Source organism: Aptenodytes forsteri, unplaced genomic scaffold (assembly GCF_000699145.1).
Source record: "Aptenodytes forsteri isolate BGI_AS27 unplaced genomic scaffold, ASM69914v1 Scaffold57, whole genome shotgun sequence".
Classification (NCBI taxonomy): domain Eukaryota; kingdom Metazoa; phylum Chordata; class Aves; order Sphenisciformes; family Spheniscidae; genus Aptenodytes; species Aptenodytes forsteri.
In genome coordinates this window covers 776,679-788,806 of record NW_008796220.1, presented here as the reverse complement: position 1 = coordinate 788,806, position 12,128 = coordinate 776,679, and the positions used below count along the sequence as shown (strand labels likewise).

At 49.2% G+C, this 12,128-nt stretch overlaps 1 protein-coding gene across 1 annotated transcript in view; it reads left to right on the top strand.

Moving 5' to 3' along the window:
- Positions 1-2,936: 2,936 nt before the first annotated feature.
- FAM167A (family with sequence similarity 167 member A) overlaps positions 2,937-12,128 on the top strand; it is a 13,209-nt gene continuing 4,017 nt past the window's right edge. Inside the window, exon 1 of the mRNA XM_009288946.1 lies at positions 2,937-3,317. Within this exon, the coding sequence (XP_009287221.1) occupies positions 2,937-3,317 (381 nt within the window). The remainder of the gene's footprint in view (positions 3,318-12,128) is intronic.

The window sequence follows — 12,128 nt, the reverse complement described above, 5'->3', positions numbered from 1 at the left end:
TGCTAATCCCTTTGCATTACAGCTTGCAGGGTAGGTCAGTTAAGCTGACTTCTCTGATGGACACCTAACCCAACAAAGAAATTAAAGGTTTTTTTGTTGTCTCGGTGTCCTGATGTGTCCTTGTGCCTTCAGGATTGATAGGATTAATGCAAGGGAAGGGGGAAACCCCTGAGCAAAGGGTCTTAGTGAGGTGGGAGCAGACCCTCACCCCATTTTAGTGCCGAACTCCTGTTACCCCTAATTAGGCATGGCATGAACACCCTGAGCCTGGCAAGTGTAATAATGAAGACAAATCAAGGGTTAATCACTTAAATTCCCTTGCACAGGCCAGCCTAGGGGGAAACTGAGCCTGGGGCAGGGAGACTGGGGGTCTGTTGATTTGAGCCAGAGGCCAGGTTTGTTCCTGGGAATCAGGTAGCTCTCAGGCAGCAAACAGGTTTGTATTACAGCCTCGCACTCAGATATTTTTCACACGTTTACCACTTTCAGATCTCTCTTTCTACAGCAGGTCTTTGACCCAAGTCCAAGATATTGATAGGAAATCGGAGGTGGCTCCTTTCTGTCATTTTTGAGTTTGGACAGGTTGGGGAAGAGACGTGCCTATTTAGGGGATGTCCCTACAGAGCGAATGAGAAGTTTCGTGTTGCACCGTGGAGGAGGTGAAGGATGGGTTGGATTGATGCCACTTTTAGGGTAGAAAAATCAAATCCCTCCAAAGCTGCTGGGAGGCGGTGACGGGGAGGGGGAGATGGCAGCGGGGTCGTGACAAAGGGGATGCTCCAAACTGCTGTCCTGTTTTCATGGCCCAATGCTGTAAATGCTAACTGAGCTGTACCCAGGGCTCAAATAGCAAGGGACTTTTCCACCCTGAGGATGTTATACGTGCTGAAGGCACAAGACAACAGAGTTTGTGGGGGGTCTGCTTTGTAGCGGTGGCATTCAGAAAAGTCAGCCTTACAATAAAAATAGTATCTTTGCTAAGGGTTACCAAATCCAGTAGCCCAGTGTGGAGCTGCAGCAGACTCTATTGGGCTGCTGGTTTTGGCCACCCCTCGCAATCTCCATCTCAATGGACAGAAAAAAAGCTCAGAGGTGAGGTCTTTAAAGTCATTAGGTGTTTCCCTTTATTGATTTCGGTAGGCTGGAGCTGGAGGCAAGTGAAATTCATTGACACGCCCTCAGCTCTGCAGAGCATCCGTGCAAGAGCTGGTGCGGGACCTGACTCTCCAACGGGGCAGCCCTCTGCTTTCCCCTCCATATGATCTATTTTTCAACAGAAGAAGGAAAATTGTTGCTGCTCCAGGCATGAGAACTGTTGGCTTCAACCTGACATACTCTCTGCGTTTGCTCCTGCTCACCGTAAAACTCTCATTAACATAAATAGGAGCAGGAACAAGACCGCAACATGACTAATTCTCCACCCCCAGACTGTCTGTGTGTATATTATCAACTCCTCGTTCAGCTCATGTGCCTGCACACAATTGTGGGATAAATCTTGCTCTCTGTTGGTGTTTATTTTCAATTGAATCTTCTTACTGAAAAGGTTCGAGAGGCATAATTATGGTCTGGATTTCAGAGTTACACACATCTTTGTGGGCGCAAATAGCAGGGAAAAGAATGGCTGAGTAACTCATATTGTTGTGGTTTAGTGCATCGAGCTAGAAAGCTGCATACGTCCTGGCCGGTCTTTCTGGGCATGTTACCAGGCAGGCAAAAAAGTATTTTGTTTTGTGTTTGACGTGTAGACGAGAGCTCTGGATCTATTCCTAGCTCAGCCATAGACGAGCATACAACCTTGAGAAAGTCTCTTATCTGACCCTACCGTCAAATGAATGCAGAAGCTGCCTGAGCTTAACTCTTGCGGAGTTTTGAGAGTCCTGTGTCCCACCAGGTCCCACAGAGGCAGGTTTGGTAGGCCAGCTTTGGCCATGGGCATAGCTTCTCCAAGTCCACAGCCCAAGGCAGGAGGAGCTAGGAGTTTTCCCAGGGCTCTGTGCTAGTTCCTCCACCAGGGTGTTTTCAAGGCAACCACTGGGACCATTCCTAGTGGGCAGACTGGACTTGTCCAGTGATGGAAACCACAAGTCCAAGTCTCCTTGAGCTCAGGCATCTGAACCCAAAACGTGCCAGCACCACAGTTACTCCCACACTTGGCTGGGGACCATACTCCTGCCCTGAGCCTGCTGGACAGGAGGGAGATTAATCTTATGGCTGCAGATTGGCAACTTTAGCAAAATTAGACCTAAACACAAATCTGTAAAACTGAGGGAAAAAAAAAACCCTCACTTTTCCCAGCTCTCCTTTTGGCTCAAACTCTTGGGAGAAGTTTGGGTTGTCCTACTTCACCTGGTCCTGTTTTGCCCAAGTGGAAAGATGTAGGTTTGACAGCCAGGAAATCAGCAAAGCAGTGCGTATAAACACCCTGACCCCCAGCAACAGTCATTGCTGTCTCCAGAGGACGTTGGGTTGTAGATACAGATCCAGAGGGGTCTGTGAATGTGTCCTGGCCTCCTTGGAAACCCTTTCAGGGCCCCCTGAGTTAAGACTGGAGATGTAGGTAATCAGAGCTTCCCTAAAAGCCAGAGCCTGTCTGTTCCTGCCCCAAAAGCAGTCAGATAGCTGAGGTGAGGTAACACTCCCCAGGAGCACCTTGGCACCATGCCTCTCCCAAAGCCCTTGCTCCCTCCACTGCAGCAGGAGCCGTCTCTCCCTTCTTGCTCACTTGTCCTTCTCAAACTGGAAACCAACCATCTGCTTTTCTTCCAGGTGTTCATCCAGGGCCAGCGTGGTGCATGAGCAGGAGCCACCACCACCGCAGCTGTCCTCCAAGGGGCTGTGTCTGGCACCCCACAGGAGATGGTCCAGCCCTGAGGGTTTCCCACCTCCATCCCTGGCCCTTTGCAGCACACCCCTATGCCATTTGACTCCCAAAGAGGATGTCTCTACCCAAAATACAAATAGAAGAGGTGCTGGACAGCACAGATGCTGGCTCTGGAGGTGCTGCTCCTCCTGATGACCACCTGAGGAGCCTCAAGGCGTTGACGGAGAAGCTGAGACTGGAGACCAGGCGCCCGTCCTACTTGGAGTGGAAGGCAAAGCTAGAGGAGCAGGCATGGAAGAGCCCCCAGCCAGCAGGAGAAGAGGAGGAGGAGGAGGCGACCGAGGCCAAAAAGGCCACGGGGGAGACTGTCCCCTTGAGGAAGGCGCAGCTGCATCTCAATGGGAGCCCTGCCCAGGACAAGGTGACTCTTACCTCAGGGAGAATAGGTGGCTTTGAGAGCATCGACGAAGCTTTGACGTGGCTCAGGAAGGAACTGGTGAGTGGTTTGCTGTCCCTGTTAGATAGCACACTTTTTCAAGAGGGGAAAAAAAAAAAGGAATGGGGAAACAAACGGCTCCTTGTTCCTACCTGCCTTCAGCCCCGGGTGAAAAGGCAACAATCAACCGTTGCATTTTCTGTGGCTGGTGGGAGCAGGAGCAGCCAGGAGCCGAGAAGGGAAAAGGCAAATGTCAGAGCACCCATAACCTCAGAGAAGGAGCTGGGTCCATCTCAGCATCCCTGCTGGCATCCAGCAGGCTGGGGAAATACGGTAGCTTGCCCTGGTTAGGACTTCTTAGCAGTTTGCCCCCTCCCCTGTTTCTCTAATTATATCTCAACACTCAGATGAATACTGCAGGTATGAGTACACCATGAATACGTGGGCACTGCTGGTGCAATAGCCCTTCTCTGATGGGCATCACGAAGGGATGCTTCATCAGAAGCGTGACTAGATCCATCCCCTGCATCTGCCCTTGCAGCTTCTGGCTGTCGGTGGTTTAGCAACTCCCCCAGCGGGAGGTTGTATGCTGACCACTGCATTTAACATGCATTAGCGGATCTAACCTCCAAGTATTCGCCTAATTCTCCCTTCTTCTTTTTTTTTTAACTCATGACTCTCTGTAAGGTCTTGTGGAAACCTGCTTCCCCCAAGTCATTTCTGCACGGTGAGACCAAGTGCTTCCTTTTATTTCAAACTGTTGTGGAAACCCCTTGTTCTAACCATGTAATATCTAATGAATAATATTCCTTTTTCCGCCGTATGCCAGAACCTTATCTCAGACCTTTCCTCATCCAGCTCTTACAGGTTCATCGTCTGTTGGCTCCTGCTTCATTAGAAGCTGGTCCGCATTTCTGCCATCCTCCCATCCCAACCTTGGGCCCTATCTTACACATACGTTTATTTCTGGTAGTTATGAACTGGTAGTTTCACAGAGAGGAAGACAAGACAAAAATGCTACACCTATGCTAGGAAAATACACGGAGCCAAGGCATGGGTGCTGGAAGCTCATCTTTTATATGTTGTGTTGCTATCATGGTCTTTGGCACAAATTTGACCTGGGCCAAACAGCGCCGACCCAAGCAGCTCCCAACCCAGCTCAGGAGTCAGCACAGCCTGGGGATAATTCCCAGGAGGAAGTGTGGATGCGGCACATCTTTTCTGGAGGCCACAGGAGGTCAATAGGATGGACACGACCAGATCAGGGAAGCTGTTTTCAGGGCTGGAGAATGGGCCCCGGTGCTCTTCACAAGTGTAGGAGCAAGCAGACACCAAGACCACACTTCCCAGTGATCTTCCCTTCTCCTCATTGGAATGAAAAATCTTTATTATTTGGCCCACAGGACTGGAAACAGCTCATGTCACGTGGCTTTGTTTCTGTTGCCTAATTGCAAGTTTGCCTGCGAGTCCCACCAGCATTTGCAACTGTGTTGACAGAAGAAATATTTGCAACGGGGTCCCAGGGAGCTGGGACATCACTTGCGGTTCGGATGCGCTTGTGAAAACGTTCCTGTGCAAATGCTTTGCTTTTGATAAGCACTGAAAGTCTTTGAGGAAAACTTCTCATGCAAAACAATGAATAATAGCTTTTAAAAATTCTCTGCAACTTTTACTTCAGATAATATTTATTTGTCAACTTTTTGTTGCTCTTGCTGTATTCGCCCACCTAGACTGATCTCTAGAGAAGTTATTTACAGTGGTGGTTCTGGATGTCACAGTTTTGGTGGTTGAGACGTTTCTGAGGACCATGGCTTTCACAAGGCGAGTGCAGTGCTTTCAGGAATCCAGGACTATGAGGAAGAGCTTTGAGCTGATCTCCTAAAATCACTCAGCACTCTGGAGAATCTCAGCTCCAGAACTGAGACCTAAATCTGGGTCCGTGCTTGCATCTGTGATGCAATCTTAAATTCACAGTGCACTTGATGTAAACCCCAAATCTCAAGATGCCAAAAGACAGTAAGAAGCAGATTTTCCTTCTCAGAGCCCCAGATTTTAAAAGATTTGGTTTGTTCTTTCAGTTTCTGCCCATGATGCACATATAAATTGTCTCAGAGTCTGATTTTACCCTTTAGACTGGGGCGTGGTATATAAACCACCATCTGACAAAAACTAAAAGTTTAAATTAAAGAAGAAAAAGGGCAAAGCAAACCCTAATTGTTCCTCACTTTCCATTTTCCTGCCTCTTAATTATACTGGTCTTTGCTGGATCTGGACGTGACTCATGTAATTTAGAACAACCTCCCCAAAAGAGAGAGCACGTGTTTGACTGACCACACAGCTAAATAGCTATGTTGGAGGCACTACTGTTGGGTAAGAGCTGCCGGCAAACAGTGAGAACACAGCGAGGCCATCACATCACAGGATGCTGGAACAAAAAGATGCATTTCACATTACATTTCAAGGGTGAAACCCAGGTTCTTTTCAAATAAAGAAACAAGATTCCACATATCCCAACACAGCCAGGATTTTTCCTTGTTTATCCCCATGTTGTGATAGTAAAGCAAACGGGAAGGCTTCAGAGCAGGATATGATTGTGTCTTAAGTTTCTACATTTACTTAAGGCAGGAGCCAAAGCCAGAAAGGGCAGCATCCCTCAGACAGCACCCTGCTCGGGGCAGCCAGGCAGGGGTCCAGCACCCCACACCTTGAGTAAGGTCACCCTAAGTGGCCAATCAATCCTTCTGGTCTCGTTTAACGTAGGAGACCACAGACCTGGGAGCACCACGCAACCCAGCCTTGCCCCAAGCAAGCGTGAGTGTCCCGGGCAGCTTTCTGAAGATCATCCAAAAATGATCCAGTAGTCACAGTTGGGGTGAAATCTGCCTCCACCACGCTGTCCTCTGCTGCAGGGTGAATTCTCCCCCACTCTACACAGTCCTTCATGAGAAGTCAATCAAGAGTATGTAGGATTCATCTATCCAATGAAAGGATAGATGGAGATTTCTATCCAGGAAAGAAGTACACCAGCGCATGTCCTTACTGAATGAAATGCAACGATGCAGGGCATGCAGCTCCATCACCCACACTGTGCAACCCTCATCACAGCTACCTAAACACAACGTGTTTAGGCTGGGTTATTTCAATAGCACGGCCCCAGCATGGTCTTGGCTTGTACCAGTTAGCACCCTGCCAAACAGTTAGAGCTTCAGGAGTTCGCACATGCTGGGGACTGTTCACAACATGCAATTTGTACGGGACCACCCAATTTTGGAATTAACTCTATCCCAGCCAAAACCAGTAGAGGTAGCAAAGTGAATTTAGTAGTATGTGTATGCCCAAACGTCTCCTTGGCCATGGTGCTACAGAACAGGCCATGGCATGGGTTAGTTGCGTGGTCAAGTGACAGTCCAGGATTGCCCAGCTTTAAAATTAAAGTTACCTGTAAAATCTGAAGCATTACTCCCAGTCCACACAAAAGGGGTCATCCAACGCTGCAAGGAATCTGCCTCCGTGTCTCCAGAGTCTGCTCTGGTTCAGGCTCAGCTAGGTTCAGGCTCCTCATGTTCAGAAGTGAAAGACAAACCCAAGGTCTTACTGTGCATCTGCTGTTCTCGGTCCTTCACCCCACTTGACCTGTCCCAGGACCTGATTCTGCCTGTTAAGCCCTGGCCCAGGTTTATAGGATTGACATATGCCCACTGAGCTCCAGCCAGCCACGTCAGCTGGGACCTGCTGAGAATCTGGCCCCAAGAAGGTGATTTATTCAGGCATGCAAACTCCTGCTCTTGTTTTTGCTCTGAGAGGCTCTGTGTAGGTGTACGAGCAAATTGCAGCACTCGGCATGTGCTGAGCTGCCCCAGGGCTGCAGCACTTCCCCCCCCAACTCCTCCTGCCTCTTCTTTGCCCTCGTGTTTGCCTTTGCGCTGTCAAGTGTGGCTGCTCTTCATCAATGCTGAAAGTAAAGCCATCACCAGCCACGGAATGGTGACAGACCCAAGGATCAGAGCGGTCAGACTGTATTTTCTTCGTTCATGAAATTTGTCAGAACAAATGTTTACACGTTCTAAAATTAAGCCCTCAGAGTCCTCTTCCTCCTAAATGTGGTTAAAGAACAAAACTCTGCTGTGAACTGGGACATCTTAGGACAGTTCTGACTTTGTCCCAGTAGGAAAATGCGTCTTCCGTCTCAAATTCACCAATGTTTGGCACTGAAATCTGACGTGTGTGAGCCAGAATGCACGAAAAGACTCTTGAAAAGGGACACAAATGTCTGATGCTTTCTCCTGGGAAATCGTAAAACACCTATGTCCTGTTGGTCAGACATTTATGATTGAATGTTAACCGCTATTATCTCTGTTTGGGATACTGATGCTGGCTGAATAAGTACTTAAGTGAATTTAAACAACAATGCAGCACCAGAACAGTGTTGACATGAGCCTTGTTGCAGATTGCTCTGTGGTTGTTGGGAGGTGGAGAGGAGGAGGAGGAGTCTAGAGCATGGATATGGTGCTGGAGACTGGCCTGCGTTGGGAGTTCTCTGCTACATAGCAGGTCCAGGAAGGATTTGTCTCTATTTGCATTTAAAGCTGTGAAAGGACATGGGCACAGGCACTGGAGGGGGGTCATCTCTACTGTTAAACGGCTAGAACCGGGGCACAGTTTAGGAGTTACCACAGAATAGGACCATCCCCAAAGGGCAAGTTTGGGTGCAGCTACCCCATTTTGGAGAGAGAGGGAGTTTCATGGGGTGGATGTGTATTTATGTGCATAGCAGAGATGTAACTGCAGAAACATCTGAGAAATGCTGTGCTCTTCTCCTGTGTAAGCCCACGTGTAAGCCCACTGAGAAGTCCCTGTTTGCCTCGTTCAGATGCTGAGCTGCCAGGCTTTTCCTCTGGCAGTGGCCTTTGTCCTAGTTATACCATTCCCATTCCTGAATGCATTTTAGCACCCCTTAATTTAACAAAACCCAGAGGTAACTACCTCCCCCAGGAAAGGTAATATGAAGATTAATTCTGAGGGAGTCAACGCAGGCTAAACTCAACACTGAAGAAGGGTGAGATCTGGGACCCATGTCAGGCTCTGCAGGTGTCAGCTGGCAGAGGTATGCTGGGCTTTGGTGGTGTGTAACTCCCAGGCACTGCAGAAGGAGATGAGATACCTCGTTTGGGGCTGTGGGTTGCACCACAAGGGCGTGAGCATCTAAAATTAGCCGTGGCAGGGTGGCATCTGAGCACCTTTGAAGATGAAGCCTCAAACCAAAACACAGATTTAACTGACTTCTCTGAAGTGTTTGGCGAGGGTAAAATAACTGCCTTGTGCTTCTCCGTGCTTGAATCCAAGTGGCTGCACTCAGTGAGGAAAGCACCAGTTTAGATTCAAGTTTCTTTTGATCTTTAGGAAATAAAAAGGACTAGTCCCATGGGAGCAGCCTCTTCTCCACAGACCATCACCCTGAGCTTCACGGACCACAGACTGGGATGCTGCCCATGGGGCACTTCTCTTTTGGGAAGAGGTCCCAAGGAGCTCCACACCTCCACTCCATGAGGTGCTCTGTGCTGATACGTCCCCCCATAGCAACGCAGGGAGATGGACCACTGGCAATGGGAACATTATTGGTCTTCCTCCCTGTGACCATATGGTTAAGGCAAACTTGAAGACAAGTCTGGGTGACGCCCTGAGCTACTTCTACCTATTTGGGCTAAGCTACCTAGACTGGACAGCAGGCAAGGATGCATCCAAAACTTTCTCTCCCTCCCTTATATTAAACATCCCTGGGAGACTCTGAGGCTCAATCCAAACAGAAAATCCTTCCTGGGTTCGTAAGACTTTGGGCCTCTGTGGTCCAGCCTGGCAGCTGCAGTAGCTCCTCCACCAGGGAGCTACTTCTACCTATTTGGGCTAAGCTACCTAGACTGGACAGCAGGCAAGGATGCATCCAAAACTTTCTCTCCCTCCCTTATATTAAACATCCCTGGGAGACTCTGAGGCTCAATCCAAACAGAAAATCCTTCCTGGGTTCGTAAGACTTTGGGCCTCTGTGGTCCAGCCTGGCAGCTGCAGTAGCTCCTCCTCCAAGGGCCTGGGTTTGGTTCCCCCTCCCACCTGGGGAAGTTCAAACCAACAGCATGCTCCAACCATGCAGATGAAAAGCAGCTCTTTGCCTGCTGGAGCTGGGCATGCAGAAAGAGGCAGAGTGTGTTAAAAAGTGGTTTGTGTGAGCAAGACATATCTAAGGCTCCTCCTGCACTTGGCATGTGAGAATCAAAGGAAGCAAAATGCGTGGCTTCTGCTGGGTGCTCCCCATGGGTTTCTCCAGGACATTGCACAGCGTGTGTGGGATCATGCTGTCATCCCACACAGATGAACTGGTGCATCGAATTACTTTGTGGTGACCGGCCTTGTGGGTGAACTGTGTAAACCAAAAACCCACAGCTTCCCATGATGTGGCCCCTGTAATCCCATTATTTCTTTCCAGGAAGCTTTGTGGAGCTCTGCTGACCTGACAGTACTCCTTTTAAAAAGAGATCATTCATCATTTCTAGTGATGGTTTGGTCCTCAGCGTGGGACGAAGTGAATGTTTCTAGTACTCGTGAGGAGCCTCTGGGAAAGGGAAGGAGAATGAGGATTTCTGGGTTCTGACCCAAATTCTGCTAATATTCTGGGTGGTTTTGAACAAAGCAGGGTTTAATGACACAAGTCCATGGAGGGAGGACAGGGTGTTTGCATCTCGAGCCAAGCCCCAGTAATGAGTGGGAAGAGTGAGAGAGGCTATGCCCTGCAGAGCAGCCCACCCTTCCTGCCCACAGTGGGACCTTTCGTGCCCTGTCCCCTGCCCAGTTGTCACCCCATGGACCTACCTCCACAGGACTTGTCACCATGCAAGGAGCTCCCAAGCCCTCAGGAAGCCAAGGCAGGCTCCCAAGGGGCACAAACAGTGACTGCCCTCATCTCCTGTGCCACCTCCTCATTGTGCATGTCATCCTTTAGTCAACCATTGCCAGGCTTTGTTTCTCACCCGTCCGCCTTTCTTTTCTGGAGGGCAGAAGAGGGCTTTATCCCCCTGGGAAAGCCTTGGCTGATGGTGCACATCTGACAGGTCACCCCTGCTTCCCTGTTCAGCCCCAGAGCACAGCCAGGCAAAGGCTGTGTCTAAGATGGTGTCACAGCCTAGATGATCAATGTAGAATCATAGAATCATAGAATCATAGAATCATTGAGGTTGGAAAAGACCTCTAAGATCATCGAGTCCAACCGTCGACCCAACACCATCACCCACTAAACCATGTCCCTAAGTGCGTCATCTACACGTCTTTTAAATGCCTCCAGGGATGGGGACTCAACCCCTTCCCTGGGCAGCCTGGTCCAATGTTTAACCACTCTTTCAGGAAAGACATTTTTCCTTACATCCAATCTAAACCTCCCCTGGTGCAACTTGAGGCCGTTTCCTCTCGTCCTATCGCTTGTTCCTTGGGAGAAGAGACCGACCCCCACCTCGCTACAACCTCCTTTCAGGTAGTTGTAGAGAGCGATGAGGTCTCCCCTCAGCCTCCTTTTCTCCAGGCTAAACAACCCCAGTTCCCTCAGCCGCTCCTCATCAGACTTGTTCTCCAGACCCCTCACCAGCCTCGTTGCCCTTCTCTGGACACGCTCCAGCACCTCAACGTCCTTCTTGTAGTGAGGGGCCCAAAACTGAACACAGTATTCGAGATGCGACCTCACCAGTGCCGAGTACAGGGGCACGATCACTTCCCTTCTACCTTAGAAGGGTGGTGGGTTTGCCCCATGCCACGTTGCCCTCACCCTACAGGCCATTTGGCTGTGGAAGAGGCTGGTTGGGCAAAAGTCAGGGTCAGGAGGTCCGATGGGGGTAAGGAAGGCTGACTGGAGATTGAGCACCTGAAGGACATGCCCTGGAGAGCTTTGTCTTCCAGCTTGCATGAAAGCAAGACAGCTTCCTCAAAAAACAGGGAAAGCAAGAACCGGTCAAGAAGTGGAAAGTTGGCTTGCAAGAGAAAAATAGCAATTTCCAACTGACATACCTCAATACAGTGGCATCATAATTAATTTTTAAACCCTTTTTGGTGGTGGTGTGGGTTTTTTTATCCCACATCCCTCAAAGCATTTAATGAAAGCATTTGTTGACATTTCTTACATAGCTTGATAAACTGGCAAGAAAGAACGACCAAGGGTCAGTTCAACAATGCCCACAATTGCCTTCCTGGTAAAATGTCAAGTTGCAGCATTGTGAAACAGGGAAAAATATCAACAAAATGAATTTTTTTTCATTGCAACTCACGTGGGAGAAGAAAAACCTGCCGAGTGGCATTACTCTGCTGGGGGCACAGGCTATGAGGTCTGCAAGGAAACTGTTTTTTTGAAGAAGGTAAATGGCCACAACCCTGCCAGATTTCACGAGAGAGAGAGAGAGAGAGAAGTTCACTCTGAGATTTGTACAAAGGTGACTTAATCCTCTCCAGGCAACCAAGCTGGAGTCCAGTTGCTGGCTGAGAGCACCAGGCAAGGTCTTCCAGGGTGCCTTCATGGTGCAGGAGTGAGAAAAGCCTTGCTTGGCTTGGATTAACTTTCATTATACTCATGTCAGCTCTCGGCTTAGGCTCTGAGCACAACATTGCAAAGGGCTTCCCGACAGCTGCAGAAAACAGCTGAAGCAAAGCCAGGCTTCCCTCCAAGCCCTTCAACCTCCTAAGGTGGCTGCTTCACCTTGCTGTGAGACTGGAAATGTTGCAAGGGGCAATCCCAACGTCTTTGGAGGCATTGCCTGAAGGAGGAGGGATTATAGAATCATAGAATCATTAAGGTTGGAAAAGACCGCTAAGATCATCGAGTCCAACCGTCGACCCAACACC